The 18,702-nt window shown below is 38.4% G+C and overlaps 1 protein-coding gene across 2 annotated transcripts in view; it reads left to right on the plus strand.

Moving 5' to 3' along the window:
* PDE4D (phosphodiesterase 4D) overlaps nucleotides 1-18,702 on the plus strand; it is a 560,837-nt gene that overhangs the window by 199,031 nt on the left and 343,104 nt on the right. The window contains exon 1 of one of the 2 annotated variants that reach the window (XM_060009457.1): nucleotides 3,226-3,525. The exons of the other annotated variant lie outside the window; for it this stretch is intronic. Within the exon in view, the coding sequence (XP_059865440.1) occupies nucleotides 3,437-3,525 (89 nt within the window). The 5' untranslated portion in view covers nucleotides 3,226-3,436. Of the gene's footprint in view, nucleotides 1-3,225; nucleotides 3,526-18,702 lie in introns of those variants that run through there. 2 annotated transcript variants of the gene reach the window in all.

Below are 18,702 nucleotides of genomic sequence, written 5' to 3' on the forward strand. Positions count from 1 at the left end.
GGCAATGTATTTCAACATCACACAAGCCCATTAATCTAACTGTCTGTTTCTCTGAAGTTTAGCTCAAAACTTCTCCTTCCGCCTATCAGACAGTGGCTTGGTGTGTAAATAAATGCTTGTGTGGCTTATGTTTAAATTCTCCTACTTTTAAATTTGGGATTTTTCAGATTTCATTCACAGTAGCCATCTCCTATAAAGGAAATTCTGAATTTCTGTGTCAAACATCAAACCCCAAACTTGCATTTTAACATCTGGAATCTTGGAACCAAAATCCCAGAAATGTTCAAGAGGCAAAAACGTCTTACTTAGAGCTCTGCAAAACATAAGATCTACGTTATTGGCAGGAGGCAGGCATTTTCTTGCGATTTTGGAGAGGATAGGAATTATGTGAATAACAGTTGGGGGAACACAAAGTTTAGATTTCAGAATGTGGTTTTCTCTGCCATATAAGTTTAGTTTCCAACTTGTAAAAGAAGAGTTTGTCTCAGGGACAAACTGAGGGAACATCTCTCCCTGATATTCAATCATGCTTTTCCAAAAACAACTTCTGGGAAATAAATGCTTACTAATATAACAAATTAAAACATTTAAAAGATTCTACTTCATTTCCTTCTCTGTCCTTTAGTACATGTGAAGTGAAAGTTATAACCAGCTGTTTGAAATACAAATGACAGCACAGGTTCATCCTAGCAAACATCTTATTTAATTTTCTTATTGTTTCCAATTGCCTAAATTCTCATGTCTGTGAAGTACTAGCCAGTCCCTCAAAATAATATTAATGTTTATACTTGAAATCAAGGCTTAACTTCGCTCATAATTAATCTCAGAAATAACTAGTTTATTTCCGTGACCTTGCTGAGACCTGGTCACCTAACTGTACAGAAGAAATGGGATGGAGGTGGTGAGTAATTATTTTTAAGGAGAAAAGAACATTAACATTGGCAGATACTTCTTGTATCTTTATCTAATTTCACATTGGGAAAAAGGACCAAAGTTTCCATTTTTCTGCTCATCATTTCACATTTATAGTTCCATTGTTTTGATCTTGCTTAACTGTTCTAGATATCTGCTTTCAAGAAGCAGAGAGGGAAAAGAAGAAACGTTTCGGCAATAATGAAAAAGACAACTCTGCATCTCCTTCAATTTCTTTTAGAAGAAGGTAGACATTCTATAATACCTTCATTGTGCATTATTATTATGCCCTTATACTTCATCAATTAGATATCAACTAACAGAACACTCTTTTCAAAATGTAAATTGGTATGAACAAAGACAAGCATCGATCAAAATGCGTGTTGCTGGCTTTAGCCTGGCTGGGAAGACAGGGTCCATCTTTCCTTGACAAGTGCGTTTGGGCTAACAATGCAAACAGTATTTTTCTGCTTCCAATGTTGTATATATGGACTGCAGCTTTCGTATTTAAAAACCAGTGATGCTATTTGTCCTACAAAATTTGAAATGCCACTGGATAAAATGAGAGCTTTGTATTGCATGGAAGGTGAAGGAAGGAACTCTTCGCCAGTACCTTCCCTCCTATTCTCTTACTTGTTCTGTGTCCCCCCGCTTCCTTCATGCCAATCCACCTCCCACTCTACCAGTTTTCAGAGACATCCCCCCTCTTCACCCAGACTCCCAGTTTTCTTCCACTGTCTGGCTTCAGTCTCAGATGAAGCCATTCTATTCAACCCCGACTTGTTCAGCTCTGTGTCAGCTCTTCCAGGAATGTTTGCACTTCCTAAGAGCCGTCCTGACATGGGAATTAAATAGAATACGGGAATAAAGTGCTAATGGTGGAATTTCATACACCAGAAGGGCAGGCTGGGGTAGGTATGGACATTTTCTCTGTCCTTTCAAAGAATACCAGGAAGTTGACCACCAATCTTGCTCCTGTGAAATGGGGATCCACATACAAAAGGGTGTAGTTTGTGGAGCATGAAAATATTGCTAGTTGATTCGGAGAGGCTGTGTTTAGCTTTGAACTTCTGGCTTCTCCAAGGTCGCTGCTGTTCAGTCAGCTATCACTCACCCTCTTTTAGCCCATCTGTCAGATAACACAGAGGTGAAACCGTAAAAACGTTTTCTATTACTCATTCCCGAGGCTGATACGGAACCTGTAGCGTTCTCAGGAACCCCTGGTGTGCTGGATGCTGTCATGAAAATAAGTGTCATGTTTACTGACTTGAGCTTTTACAGAAACTACGGGAATAGTTTGGACCCCTTGGGTATATAAGAAGAGATAGTTTGGCTACAGGGTGTCTCAAAATTTGGCAGACGTGGTGATGCTTACCAAACTCAACTATTGGTTATATTTGTCCAGTCCAGAGGGAGTTAAATCACTGCTGGGCACTCCACGCCTCTCTAATCTTATCCCAGAGAAGTGGAGCTCTGCCTTGGTTTATAGTTGAGGTCACAGGCGGGGCAGTGTTTGGACGGGGACTGGTGGAATTATGCCACATTGTTAACATTAAATAGCACTTGGTGGTGAGGACCTATGACAGCACTGGGGTCCTTTGACTCCTGAAGCATACTCTTGAAATAGATGCCTCGCTGAGATGTGCTGGACTCTTACAACATGTGAAGGGCTCTATGTGGCTTCCATCATTTATTTCATTTGAAAGAAGTTTGTTTTAAGAGACTTATCAGACAGTTAAGAAATGTTTCTAGGGAATAGAAAATGAACAAGAAAATTGATCTCTGTTGTCAAAGTCACGCGTTATAACTCACTTTCCAAGGTGACACAGGATCTCCTTGAGGGAAAAACTGCCCAAAGCGCTGAAAGTGATCTGCCTGCTTTCTTCTCAAGCTGACTTGCAAGGAGGTGCGGGTCTATCGAGACCATTAAATCCTTGTGTGAGGTTTGCTAATAACTATGTACATCCCTGTTTCTAAGAGAAGTTGAAATAAGGAAAATGATATTTGGTGGCTAGTTGTGTGAAAGTTAGTAAATCTCTGTTGAATTTCCCAGTCATGGGCATGTATTTACTTTTTTTTTTTTTTTAAACAAAGGCCCTCTGTTTACTTTTTTTTCTTAAACTTCACACTTCAATCATGCCTTTCACAGTGTGTGTGTGTGTGTGTGTGTGTGTGTGTGTGTGAGTGCATGTTGTGCTTTGCAGGAGTGGCATGTGACTGTGCTGTTTAATCAGGGCTATATTTAAAAACAAATTTGCAAGGGAGCGTTTCTCACGTTATTAACGAGATAAAGTCGAAGTGAAGCAAGCTCTGTCGCAAAGGGCGAGTGTCACGCAGCAGGAAGTCCCAGCCACCTCTTCCAGTCCTGCTTCAGCCACCCGCCACCTCCCTGGCAACACAGAGCACCGCACAGAGGAAATGCCCTCCCTTGGCCACAAGTACCTCCTGGTCCTCCGGGGGCCATCCGGCCCCAGGGCCCTGCATCCACTCTGACTTGCCAGCGATCCTGCCAACTTCTTTACACATGGCTTTTGTTTGGGATCTTCGGGGAGTCACAGTGCCAGGACCCTCCACAAGAGTCAAATCAAGATTGCGTTTCTCAAAGTCCTACAGGTATTGCTCTTTCTTTTTGTGGCTGGGAAGAGTTTTCTTTTTTCATCAGCCTCTGTAGCTTTAGGCCCCCTGCAAACAAGTCTTTGCCCTGTGTTGATCTGTTTAATTTCTGTTTCCTATACTACATTACATTGGCAGGATGAATTGGTAGTGTACAGAATAGGAGCTAAGAAGATGTGAACCGTAACATAGTCAGGGGTATTTGGGAACCCACAGAAGTAGAAGGAAATTGACTAACTCTAAAAGCTGATTTTGAGAGTTAAATGGTGAACTTATAAAAGCATTCCTGTGACTGGTATCTGGAAAAGAAGTGTGTTAGCCAGCCAAATGGACTTAATGTAGCCAGAATTGGTCATACTAATCTTCAGTTAACCCTTTAAATGTAAGGAAAGGGTTCTAGTTTGATTCAGCAAGCAAACAAGCAACAACAACAAAACACTGCTGTGTTGTTTATAAGTGTTTCAGGTCACATTCACACGGAAAAGTGGAAACTATCTCTGTGGTCTAGGTTGTAGTTCAGAGTTTCAATGTTGCCCAGGAGAAATAGAAACTATGAAATTGAAGTATATATGTTATTAATCTGTTATGTCTAAAGATTTCTATAGAAATCATATGAAAAATGTTGACCTCATGACCTCAATAAATTGTCAGTTACAGCTTTGCTTTACATCCAAGCTAGCTTATTTTGATCAAATAACTAGGAAAAACAGAAGACAGAAAAATCCTTGATTTCCTTCTTTGCTCTAGTGTTTTAGATATTTACAAGAAAAAAGATTGATTCTTCACACAGTTTTTGTTTCTGATCGGTTAGTCTGTAGCACCGCAAGCTATTTCACCAATAGCAAATGGAGGTGAAGTTGTCTGCAAAATCTCAAGAATAGGTCTTCCTTCTTTAGACCAAATGTAACATATGTAGAAACTACCAGCCTTTATAAAAGTATGTGTTAAATTTGGATTAAAATGTGTTCTGATTTACTCGCACAGAAAATATTCAAAGTTTAGATTAAAATAATTCACAAGAATTATTTATTTGTTTTAGACAGGGTGAAAGATAGTACCCTTGGAATATTTTAGGGAGCTATAAAATCAGAGGAATCAAATTACAAAATTCCCTAGTAAAAATGCATAAGCAAACTTTGAAAGGGGTAAATAAAAGTTGGCAGTTAAAGGTGTAAGTAGTACTTCCTTACTACTAGATGTACATCTACTTCTACTTCAAAACAAAATAAATGCCATTTATTTTTATTAATTATGTTAATTTGTTACAGTTAAGACTCTGCTTCAACATTAGAAATTATATGCCTACTCTATGCTTTACTTTCTACTGAATGCACTTCTCATGTTTATTATTTGCATCTCATGCTTATTATGGGCTAAGATGTATGCTCATCAAAGATTTGTAAGCTTTACTGTACATATTTCCAATAGATGGTAGTTTCTAGACACTTCTTATCGTTGAGATCTGATAACAAGTTTCTAAATATAAATATCAAACTGCTGGGTAAGGTGAAAACAATAGTGTGTTGGACTAAAGAATTTCAGAAATCTCAGGAAATGCAGAGTTTAAGCTCTACTGTATGATTTGTAGACATATTATGAAATTTGCCTTCTTGGTATGCCAAAGATATTTTCCTTTTCCTTGGTCAATTTAATCCTTTCAGAAATACAACAAACACTGGAATGTCTAAGGATGAGTTTTCTATGTATTTAAATGCCCTGTGTTTGTAGTTCTAACAAGTTTCTTTCATAATGAGTTTAAGAGGTGAGAGTGACATCCAGAATAGCCATCATGGGCCAATCTCCTTTGAAACCTGAGAGACTTTGTCCCTCATATATTTGCTTTTAATTTGAATATTAATTGCCCGTAAAATAATTAATTTTTTATATGTACTGTCTTCATTGTTCTGTGGATCCTATTTTCTCTCTCCCTGTGGACTATAAATTCCTTGAGGCCAGAGGCTCCCTTACATGCGAGGAGATGCCATTAATGCATGTTCGATGAAGCATCTTGCTACACTCTCTTAGTTGGTGTCACCCTTTTATTTGTAAAATCAACTTGCTGATATGATCAGGGCCTATCATAGGCCAGGAGTCCAGTGGAAGGTTAAGGAGCTAGTACAGCAGTTGGACACTCTCATGTCACATTTTCAGAGATTTCTCAGTGCTTAAAAAAAAGAGAGTATGCATCCAGTCCCAGCAATATACTGACAATAATGAAAAAAAGATGCTTATTGTACAGCTTTAAACTTTTAGCAGGCCACACCACCTCAAATGCACCATGAATGGAAGTATTTATGTATGTGTACACACACACACACACACACACACACACACACACACAGATCTTTAAAACATGGAAGTAACTTAAGCTTATCTTGACCTTTGAGAGGCTTTACACATAATTCCACTATTGAAGCAACTGAAATAACTAGGTGTTAACCAAAATTTCTTTGTTGAGTTTCTCCTTTACAAGTTGGTTTCTTTAATAAAAATAATTTTGTATTTTGTAAAATCCCCACACGTGTCTAGTAGAGTGTTAGTTTTTTCTTTGAAGATTGAATGGATATTACACATGATACTGGTGATACACTTGGGTTTAAGCTGGAATATTTGTCTCTGGCATTGTTTTCACTCCCTGGTGGCATTCAGGATGAAGAAAAGCCAAGTCTGTAAAGAGTCTGATTTTTTAAAGTAACAGTAAATCATATGTATTTGATGAGTGTTGATCCCTGAGAAATACAACCTTGGGTAGTTATGCTTAAAGTAGATTTGAAAGTCGTTTTTCAGCGGTGGCGAGTTTTTGCCTTTTATTGGTAAAATGTACTTACAGAGAAAGCCAAATATAATTAATATGTAGCTTATTAAGCTAAGTTTGACTTGATACGGAAACAGAGAGAGTCAGAGACAGACAGAGAGAGAAAGAGGATTACATCCTAAGGAGGCTAATTTTCCTCTGTGGACCTGGAATAAGAATCAATCATTACTTTAGAGCCACACCTCTCGTGTCTGTCTTAGAGGAGAGAGTGGGGGGAATGATGTGCTTATGTTAGATCTGAGAAAATAATGTCAGTGAGTGAACTCACGTTGAAGGTTTGAATATAGGACCTGAAAAAAATTGGGAAGAAAATGATATGGGAAGCGAAGAACGAACAAGGAGCTAGTACTTAGCAGATTGGTGGGCTCTGACAACTCCCCAAGGGAACACTAGGACATTTTGTTTTTTAAAAATGTTGTTGTTTAAAGTTATAGTAACAGTCGAGGAAACTTGAAATAGCAAGTTACTCTTCTAGAGATGGTCTTGTCTTCCAACCAGAACAAATCACAAAACTTTCTGCTTTCTGTCTTCTCAAAAAGGAATGTTAAGAGGAACATATTATATGGGGACTGTGGAGTGGGTATTGTACAAGTAGAGGAGAACACCATCCAAGGTACCTTGAAGTGCGGGGTAGAGGTGATTTCACTAACATCCCACAGGTCAGAAACAAAGCATGCTCTAGTTTTCCTGCCCCTTACACTAATAGGCGTCATGGATTATACTACATTATTGACTATTTGCAGAAACAAACAACCCTAGATAAACTTAAATCACCTCCTGTGCAAATCTTGGACAGTTATGCTGAAATCCACAACTTTGATCTGGAGATTTTTAAGTAGCAGTTAAGTAGCAGGGACAATTGGAAAATACTGTCTCTTAGCTACTCTTTGTTCCAACTGAAACGGAAGTGTAGCACATCAATAGCTGTCAAATTAAACCTCAGTTTTCCCACTAGAAAATGCTGGCTAGAGCCCAAGTCTTAGAAGGAGAAAGGAGAAAGAGAAAGGAGCGCCACCCACAAATCAGTAAGCTAGGATGTAACTTTCTAAGTATCACATTAGCACCTCCTGTTGTATGCCATTAAAAAAATTTTTTTGGAAAGCTTTTCAGATGTAACAGATGTTAATAACTGCTCTTTTTAGTTATCTGTTCCGTAGCTCATCTCATTCAATTTTTTAGGGTAAGTGAAGAGGATGGATATAATTACCACCAAATAAGAGAAGAATTGCAGGTTCAGGGATCAGAGGCTACACAACACACATGTGGTCAGAAGTCCAGAGTAAGAGTAATAAGTTTTAAATTGTATTGGGAACTTATTATGTGCCAGACAGTGTTCCCAGGGCTCTACATACATTATCTTATTTCATCCCACAAAACAACCACACAAGGGGGACTGGCGTTGCCTTTTTCTTACAGATAAGGAAACTGGGCAGAGAGAGTTTCAGAAACTTGCCCAAGTTTGAACCTTGGCAGGCTGTCCTAGAGGCTAGACTTCTAGTCACTTGGCCACCTCCCGTTTCCTGATCACATCTTCTCATCACCACACAAGGAGAAGTTCCAAAATGAGAGGTGTCATTCCAACAGACTAAATTGCCTCATTTAACTCAACTCAGAATCTTCCTCTGAAGAAAGAACACTTGTAAATTTGGTGTAGAACAGGGTTTAGTGATCGATCAAAATATAAAGTTATCAAATAATATCTGAACAGATAGCCTCATCCACCAGAAGGCAGGCAGCAAAAGCAAGAAGAACTACAATCCTGCAGCCTGTGGAACAAAAACCACATTCACAGAAAGATAGACAGGATGAAAAAGCAGAGGGCTATGTACCAGATGAAGGGACAAGATAAAACCCCACAAAAACAACTAAATGAAGTGGAGATAGGCAACCTTCCAGAAAAAGAATTCAGAATAATGATAGTGAAGATGATCCAGGACCTTGGAAAAACAATGGAGGCAAAGATCGAGAAGATGCAAGAAATGTTTAACAAAGACCTAGAAGAATTAAAGAACAAACAAACATAGATGAACAATACAATAACTGAAATGAAAAATACACTAGAAGGAATCAATAGCAGAATAACTGAGGCAGAAGAACGGATAAGTGACCTGGAAGACAAAATGGTGGAATTCACTGCTGCAGAACAGAAAAAAGAAAAAAGAATGAAAAGAAATGAAGACAGCCTAAGAGACCTCTGGGACAACATTAAATGCCACAACATTCACGTTATAGGGGTCCCAGAAGGAGAAGAGAGAGAGAAAGGACCCAAGAAAATATTTGAAGAGATTATAGTCGAAAACTTCCCTGACATGGAAAAGGAAATAGCCACCCAAGTCCAGGAAGCACAGCGAGTCCCATACAGGATAAACCTAAGGAGAAATACACCGAGACACATAGTAATCAAATTGGCAAAAATTAAAGAAAAAGAAAAATTACTGAAAGCAACAAGGGAAAAAAGACAAATAACATACAAGGGAACTCCCATAAGGTTAACAGCTGACTTCCCAGCAGAAACGCTACAAGCCAGAAGAGAGTGGCATGATATACTTAAAGTGATGAAAGCGAAGAACCTACAACCAAGATTACTCTACCCAGCAAGGATCTCATTCAGATTTGATGGAGAAATCAAAGCTTTACAGACAAGCAAAAGCTAAGAGAATTCAGCACCACCAAACCAGCTCTACAACAAATGCTAAAGGAACTTCTCTAAGTGGGACACACAAAAGAAGAAAAAGACCTACAAAAACAACCCAAAACAATTCAGAAAATGGTCATAGGAACATACATATAGATAATTACCTTAAACGTGAATGGATTAAATGCTCCAGCCAAAAGACACAGGCTTGCTGAATGGATACAAAAACAAGACCCATATATATGCTGTCTACAAGAGACCCACTTCAGACCTAGGGACACATACAGACTGAAAGTGAGGGGATGGAAAAAGATATTCCATGCAAATGGAAATCAAAAGAAAGGTGGAGTAGCAATACTCATATGAGATAAAATAGACTTTAAAATAAAGAATGTTACAAGAGACAAGGAAGGACACTACATAATGATTAAGGGATCAATCCAAGAAGAAGATATAACAATTATAAATATATATGGACCCAACATAGGAGCACCTCAATACATGAGGCAACTGCTAACAGCTGTAAAAGAGGAAGTCGACAGTAACACAATGATAGTGGGGGACTTTAACACCTCACTTACACCAATGGACAGATCATCCAAAATGAAAATAAATAAGGAAACAGAAGCTTTAAATGACACAATAGACCAGATAGATTTAATTGATATTTATAGGACATTCCATCCAAAAACAGCAGATTACACTTTCTTCTCAAGTGCACATGGAACATTCTCCAGGAAACATCACATCTTGAGTCACAAATCAAGCCTCAGTAAATTTAAGAAAATAGAAATCACATCAGGCATATTTTCTGACCACAATGCTATGAGATTAGAAATGAATTACATTGGAAAAAAACGTAGAAAGCACAAACACATGGAGGCTAAAAACTACGTTACTAAATAACCAAGAGATCACCGAAAAAATCAAAGAGGAAATCAAAAAATACCTAGAGACAAATGACAATGAAAACACAACAATCCAAAACCTATGGAATGCAGCAAAAGCAGTTCTAAGAGAGAAGTTTATAGCTATACAAGCCTACCTCAAGAAGCAAGAAAAATCTCAAATAAACAATCTAACCTTACACCTAAAGGAACTAGAGAAAGAAGAACAAACAAAACCCAAAGTTAGCAGAAGGAAAGAAATCATAAAGATCAGAGCAGAAATAAATGAAATAGAAACAAAGAAAACAATAGCAATGATCAATAAAACTAAAAGCTGGTTCCTTGAGAAGACAAACAAAATTGATAAACCATCAGCCAGACTCATCAAGGAAAAGAGGGAGAGGACTCAAATCCATAAAATTAGAAACGAAAAAGGAGAAGTTACAACAGACACCGCAGAAATACAAAGCATCATAAGAGACTACTACAAGCAACTCCATGCCAATAAAATGGACAACCTGAAAGAAATGGACAAATTCTTAGAAAGGTATAACCTTCCAAGACTGAACCAGGAAGAAATAGAAAATATGAACAGAACAATCACAAGTAATGAAATTGAGAGTGTGATTAAAAATCTTCCAACAAACAAAAATCCAGGACCAGATGGCTTCACAGGTGAATTCAATTAAACATTTAGAGAAGAGCTAATGCCCATCCTTCTCAAACTCTTCCAAAAAATTGTAGAGGAAGGAACACTCCCAAACTCATTCTCTGAGGCCACCATCACCCTGATACCAAAACCAGACAAAGATACTATGAAACGGAAAATTACAGACCAATATCACTGATGAATATAGATGCAAAAATCCTCAACAAAATACTAGCAAACAGAATCCAACAACACATTAAAAGGATCATACACCATGATCAGGTGGGATTTATCCCAGGGGATGCAAGGATTCTTCAATATACGCATATCAATCAATGTGATGCACCATATTAACAAACTGAAGAATAAAAACCATATGATCATCTCAATAGATGCAGAAAAAGCTTTTGACAAAATTCAACACCGATTTATGATAAACACTCTCCAGAAAGTGGGCATAGAGGGAACCTACCTCAACATAATAAATGCCATATACAACAAACCCACAGCAAACATCATTCTCAATGGTGAAAAACTGAAAGCATTTCCTCTAAGATCAGGAACAAGACAAGGATGTCCACTCTCACCATTGTTATTTAACATAGTTTTGGAAGTCCTAGCCTCGGCAAACAGAGAAGAAAAAGAAATAAAAGGAATACAAATTGGAAAAGAAGTAAAACTGTCACTGTTTACAGATGACATGATTCTATACATACAGAATCCTAAAGATGCCACCAGAAAACTATGAGAGCTAATCAATGAATTTGGTAAAGTTTCAGGATACAAAATTAATGCACAGAAATCTCTTGCATTCCTATACACTAATGATGAAAAACCTGAAAGTGAAATTAAGAAAACACTCCCATTTACCACTGCAACAAAAAGAATAAAATACCTAGGAATATACCTACCTAAGGAGACAAAAGTCCTGTATGTAGAAAACTATAAGGCACTGATGAAGGAAATTAAAAGTGATACCAACAGATGGAGAGATATACCATGTTCTTGGATTGGAAGAATCAATATTGTGAAAATGACTATACTTCCCAAAGCAATCTACTGATTCAATGCAATCCCTATCAAATTACCAATGGCATTTTTTATGGAACTAGAACAAAAAATCTTAAAATTTGTATGGAGACACTAAAGACCCCAAATAGCCAAAGCAGTCTTGAGGGAAAAAAATGAAGCTGGAGAAATCAGACTCCCTGACTTCAGACTATACTACAAAGCTACAGTAATCAAGACAGTATGGTACTGGCACAGAAACAGAAACATAGATCAATGGAACAAGATAGAAAGCCCAGAGGGAAACCCAAGCACCTATGTTCAACTAATCTATGACAAAGGGGGCAAGGATATACAATGGAGAAAAGACAGTCTCTTCAATAAGTGGTACTGGGAAAACTGGAGAGCTACATGTAAAAGAATGAAATTAGACCACTCTGTAACACCATACACAAAAATAAACTCAAAATGTATTAAAGACCTAAATGTAAGACCGGATACTATAAAACTCTTAGTGGAAAACATAGGAAGAACACTCTTTGACATAAATCACAGCAAGATCTTTTTTTGATCCACCTCCTAGAGTAATGGAAATAAAAACAAAAATAAACAAATGGGACCTAATGAAACTTAAAGTCTTTTGCACAGTAAAGTAAACCGTAAACAAGACGAAAAGGCAACCCTCAGAATGGGAGAAAATATTTGCAAATGAATCAATGGACAAAGGATTAATCTCCAGAATATATAAACAGGTCATGCAGCTCAATATTAGAAAAGGAAACAACCCAATCCAAAAATGGGCAGAAGACCTTAATAGACATTTCTCCAAAGAAAACATACAGATTGCCAACAAACACATGAAAGGATGCTCAACATCACTAATTATTAGAGAAATGCAAATCAAAACTACAATGAGGTATCACCTCACACCAGTTAGAATGGGCTTCATCAGAAAATCTACAAACAACAAATGCTGGAGAGGGTGTGGAGAAAAGGGAACCCTCTTGCACTGTTGGTGGGAATGTAAACTGATACAGCCACTATGGAGAACAGTATGGAGGTTCCTTAAAAAACTAAAAATAGAATTACCATATGATTTAGCAATCCCACTACTGGGCATATACCCAGAGAAAACCACAATTCAAAAATACACATGCACCCCAATATTCATTGCAGCACTATTTACAATAACCAGGTCATGGAAGCAACCTAAATGCCCATTGACAGATGAATGGATAAAGAAGATGTGGTACATATATCCGATGGAGTATTACTCAGCCTTAAAAAGGAATGAAATTGGGTCATTTGTTGATACGTGGATGGATCTAGAGACTGTCATACAGAGTGAAGTAAGTGTAAGTCAGAAAGAGAAAAACAAATATCGTGTATTAACGCATATATGTAGAACCTAGAAAAATGGTACAAATGAACTGGTTTGCAGGGCAGAAATTGAGACACAGATGTAGAGAACAAACGTATGGACGCCAAGGGGGGAAAGCCGCGAGGGGGTGGTGGTGGTGGTGTGATGAATTGGGTGATTGGAATTGCCATGTGTTCACTGATGTGTATAAAATTGATGACTAATAAGAACCTGCTGTATAAAAATATATTAAAAAAATAATATCTGAACAGTCTTCTAACCTAATTGAGATTGGCTTAAAGTAGTGTTAAGCGAACGCATCAAAATATGTGTTTCTTATGGAAAAAGAAAGGAAACTAATCAGTGATTTTATGTGCTTCTCTCCTCTCCCTGAGTTTTGCTTCATCAGCTTCCATCTAGTCTATTTCCTGTGGCCAAAAACACTGGTCATGGTCGTATTTTACTACCAAAGTGTTGCTCCTTGGCCAGCTGTTCAGAGGAGCCAGAAGATTCTCTGAACTACAGAGGTCAACTTCATCCTGTCTCATGCCTATTTATTCCATTGGCATTGTCTTGAATGTAGAAACATCATTCTTAATGATATTCCAAATCGTGAGTAATATTAGCTAAATTGAAGATGAGTAAAATAGTTTCCTTATAGGCAACACAGCAGTCATTATGAGAATAACATCATGGTTACCAACCATTGCACATTGTGTTAGGGGGCAGGGTAGAGGAGGGAGACTTTGGCTTTAGAGCCAAACAGACCAAGCTTGAATGCCAGCTCTGCTGCTTTCTTAACTGGGTAATTCCCTAACCTCCATTAGCAGATTCCCAGTCTGTAAGTGGAAAATAAAAATGTCTGCTTTAAAGGGCCAGTGTGCCCTTAAATGAAATATGTACATAAAAGTTGGCCTGCCTACCATCTCTTTAATAGCATTTTCTACACTTCCCTTAGGGTTTCACCAATTCTGTGATGCTTCTCTTGTAAGTTACATAGTGGTTAACTGTTATCATTGGAACCACTCTTGGTTACAGAATAGCACAATACAGCTCACCTATAAACAATTATCTTATAAGCAACTTGCACATAGAAAAACAGCGTCACCTTGACAAGGTGCCGGGTATGGTGATTAAGAGCTGGTTGTCTCTCCAGCTGCACTGCTGAGGTTGAAATGTCAACACTTTTACAGCTCCGAGACATTGGTCAAGCTACTTCACTTCAGACTGCCTTAGTTTTCTCATCTGTTAAATGGGAGGGTGTGAGGATTAAGTGTGTTAGCCATAGGTCATGCCTGGCACGTAGACAACACTAAAATTAATGTTACTTAGTAGTAATACATACTAGAATGTAAGCTCCATGTGGCAGCAATTTTTGTCTTTTTTTTCACCTCTGCATTGCCAGTGCCTCGAAGGTTGTGTGGCATATAGTAGATGCTTGATGTATATGTATTGAACGAATGAACCGATCAGCCAATGTTTTTAGGCCCCTGACAAGAGTAAGGACACTCTGCCCTCTTTCCGCGTATCATGGCACAGAGAGTTAAAGCTGAAGAGACGTCGGAGTTCGTCAGCTCAAACCCATCACCCAGCATTGAAAAGCCTGAAGACCACTCTAGCTCTTAAGTAGGTGAAGTCAATGTAATGCAAAAGACAGACATCCCAAGAGCAACAAATGTGTAAGCGACATTCCAAAAAGAAAGGCTGGGAGTGAACCTGAGAAAGAGGAACTCTGTGCTGGGCTAGAGGAACACACTCTGTAAGAACTAACGTGACCATGAATAAAACACTCGAATGCATTCATTCAGAGACTGTTTGTTAAATGCCAGTGATAAGCCTGGTCAGTGGCATGCTGGTAAATGTTAACAGCCAGTTCTCTGTGAAGACACCAGAAAAGCTTATTTGTAGTATTTGCTGATTTCTGTGGCAAAAATTCTGGCACCAGCCCACTTCAAGCCACAGAGGTCACTAAATATGCAGTTGGCGAGAGATGCAGAATGGCATATATAGGTACAATAGACGTAAATGACCTCAAGAACATAGATAATAGTAAAGTGTAGTCAAATTACTAAGTGATGGGGCTTCCCTGGTGGCGCAGTGGTTGAGAGTCCACCTGCCGATGCAGGGGACACGGCTTCGTGCCCCGGTCCGGGAAGATCCCACATGCCGCGGAGCGGCTGGGCCCGTGAGCCATGGCCGCTGAGCCTGCGCGTCCGGAGCCTGTGCTCCGCAACGGGAGGGGCCACCACAGTGAGAGGCCCACGTACCGCAAAAAAAAAAAAAAAAAAAAAAAAAAAAAAAATTATTAAGTGATGAGTTTTGAATATTTAATACCATTCTTTTCAACATAATTTATTTAATTGTAAGTTTAAATAACTTAATTTTTATAGTCACTAGGTATAACAACTGACTTAGAAATACTCCTGAAAATGTAACAGTTCACTTTTGCCAACTAGTGTGGACGGTTCCAGCACAGCCCTGTGCCTGGTGCTTTATTAGCCACGTAAAAATATTGACCTTATATTGGGGATAAAATGAAGAGGAAAGTGGTTGGGGGATAGGTCTTTGCTCTCATAAAGCTTACTTTCTAGTGGAGGATAGCAGAAAATAAACAACAAAACGAAATAAAATAGGGACTGCAATGGGAGATTCTGCTTGGGGAACTCAAGGGAGCCTTCATGGAGAAAATGTCAATATGTAAGTTGAAACATTTTCATTCCATACATCCATGGGTACATTTGCAGTCCTAGGCAGACAAGGCATCACTTAGATTGCATCAAGTTGATGAAACTATATGGGTATTGACCTCATTACTGACTGTGTTCTTGGTCAGATCAGACTCCAATCTCTTGAGTGAATTTGCCTTTGCTTCACCTTTATTGTAAAAATACACGGAAATATAAGGAGATGGAAGAGAAGGAGCGATTTACACAATCCAAGAAGCTATACTAGATTCACACACAAAAAAGAAAAAGGAATCCAAACATAACAACAAAGATAGTCATCAAATCACAAGAGAACAGGGCTTCCCTGGTGGCGCAGTGGTTGGGAGTCCGCCTGTCGATGCAGGGGACACGGGTTCGTGCCCCGGTCCGGGAGGATCCCGCATGCTGCGGAGCGGCTGGGCCCATGAGCCATGGCCGCTGAGCCTGCGCGTCCGGAGCCTGTGCTCCGCAATGGGAGAGGCCACAACAGTGAGAGGACCGCGTACTGCAAAAAAAAAAAAAAAAAAAAAAAAAAAAAATCACAAGAGAACAAAAGAAGAAGAAAGGAACAAAAAAGACCTACGAAAACAACCCCAAAACAATATACAAAATGGCAATAAGAACATGCATTCAGTAACCACTTTAAATGTAAATAGACTAAATGCCCAATCAAAAGACATTAAGTGGCTTAATGGAGAGAGTGTTTTTTTTTTTTTTTTTTTTTTTTGCTGTTGTGACATGCGAGTTGTGACATGTGAGCTCTCTAGTTGAGGCGTGCGTGCTTAGTTGACCTGCGGCATGTGAGATCTTTGTTCCCCAACCAGGGATTGAACCCAAGTCCCCTGCATTGGAAGGCAGATTCTTAACCACTGGACCACCAGGGAAGTCTCAGTGTGATGAATTTTTGATCTTCAAAACTAATCATACAAATGTAAAATCTTGGATTAGAAGGAAAGCTAGCCACACCAAACTTTTCTCTAACACATACATTTTTTGGATGGTACCTTTAAGTATTAGTCTTCTAATGCTTGTTGCTTGATCCCTCTTGGCAATTAACTTGTCTTTAATTGATTTGTGGACTATCTACTGAAAATTGTTATGAGTAACAGAATGTAATGGCAGAATTTGTTTATATAGAATAACAAAGTAGATTGGCTGGGAGGAGAGGTTTAACTCTGTAAAGTATCCATGGTTTTCAGAGATTTTTCTTTTTACATATGGCAGTGTTGAGATAGAGAATGAAAAACTAGCTGAATCTGATTAGTGTTCTCATCCAAAGGGAAGGTTGATGTCCTATTTAAGAATCACATTAGCTTGATGACATAAATACATTCTCTAGTGAAAGGGTGGTCACTTTAGGGGAGAGAAAAACATAAGAAGAAAATCCTTCTGCCATCTTTGGGTTGTACTTTACTAAAAGCTCTCATCTGTGGGTTCCACAAAGTATCACTGCCCTGGTATCAGATGAACTACAAGAGGAAAACATTTTATCACTCACATTACCATTTTATTTTTATAATATTACTGTTTCCTAGAAAATGACTAGATATTTCCCTGCCATAGCTTTCCTTAGCTCTTTGTCATAAACTTCAAAATGTCTTGAGCAAAGTTGCCAGTGGTACTGCTGCCAGTGGGCATGGTTTTGCCCTGTCTTCCCTTGTCAAGGATAAGAATGACGCTTACAACTTCTGTTGTATGTGCTGCTTTCCTAAGCCTTGGCTGAGATACTTAGGGACAAGAAACATCAGGTTTCTCCTGCTAAAGAAATCCATGTGAGCTGAGGCAACAGAGACATCGGGAACATATGACTTGCAGAAATGCCAAGAAAGGGGAAGAAGAAGTTATTGGCTGGGGAGACAATATCTTGTGTTTTGGAATGAACTTAAAAGGCTTAATGTTTATGTTAGCCCTCTATGACTTAAAAAAAAAAAAGTATCTTGCCTTCCCAGTGTTGGTTAAAAAGGGAGAGGTTCTCTTTCTATGTCCAGTTATTTCTATGTAACCCTTAGCACTCTGTGAGATTCTAATTGGTTATTATAGGTGTGAATGTGCTACTAGGTGAGAAAAAAAATGCTTAACCAATTTTACTCATATAACCAGTAGTCAGCTCCCAAGGATACCCCTTCATGCCTCCCTCCAGTCACTCTCATTCCAAAGATAAGCACTATATTAACTTCCAAGAGCATAGATTTGTTTTGCCAGTTTTGTGCTTTTATGAATGGAATTGTACAATACAATCTCTTCTGATTTGGCTTCTTTTGGTCAACAATGTGCTAGTGAGATTCTTCATCCATATTCTTTTGTGTGGTTATAGATTTTGCTCATTCTCATTGTGATAGTATCGCATTGAGTAAATTTACTGCCAGTTACTATTGTTGGTGGACACTTGGGTATTCCAGTTTGAGGCAACTATGAATGGAGCTGCTCTGACATTTTAGGATATGTCACTTGTTAAACAAATTTGCATGTAGTATGTGTAAGTTTGTGTGCATACACATAAGTTCGGTATATCTCAAGGAGTAGAATTTTGGGGTTGTAGGTTATGTGTATGGTTTCAGATATTGCCAAATAGATTTCCAAAGTGACGGTACCCTTTATATAATCCCCAAAGCAGTGTTCCAGTTTTCCACATCATCACCAATGAGGTATTCCACTTTCAATGACAGCATCTTAATAAATGATTACTTAGTAAGAGCAATGTAGTCTAATACCTTTTATTTACAGAGATGGATCTTCTGACCGATTGGACCCGTTTTTCCAGGAATGATATGGGTAATAGTGAGATATTCACACTGTATTTCTCCTAATGAAGAATAACACGTAACTGTGAAATAACTGACTATAGTAGGAAATTTGGCCTGTTGTGCAGAAATAGAACTTTCCCTCTCTTTGACCCATATTTAGTTTAAGTCTGTGATCTTATTCTTACATTTTATCCATATACATTTGTCAGCCCAGTAATAATCATTGTTATCAAAATCAGTTAGTGATCTTCTATTTTAAAATTTCCGTCTCCTATTTTTTATTTCTAGTTATGCATCTTGTGCTGAGTTTAAGTCAAGTTTTCTCTCCCATAAATTATTTCTTGGAAAAGTTGTCTTGAATGTTTCCTAAGTGA

The sequence above is a fragment of the Delphinus delphis genome, chromosome 3 (assembly GCF_949987515.2).
Source record: "Delphinus delphis chromosome 3, mDelDel1.2, whole genome shotgun sequence".
Taxonomy (NCBI): Eukaryota; Metazoa; Chordata; class Mammalia; order Artiodactyla; family Delphinidae; genus Delphinus; species Delphinus delphis.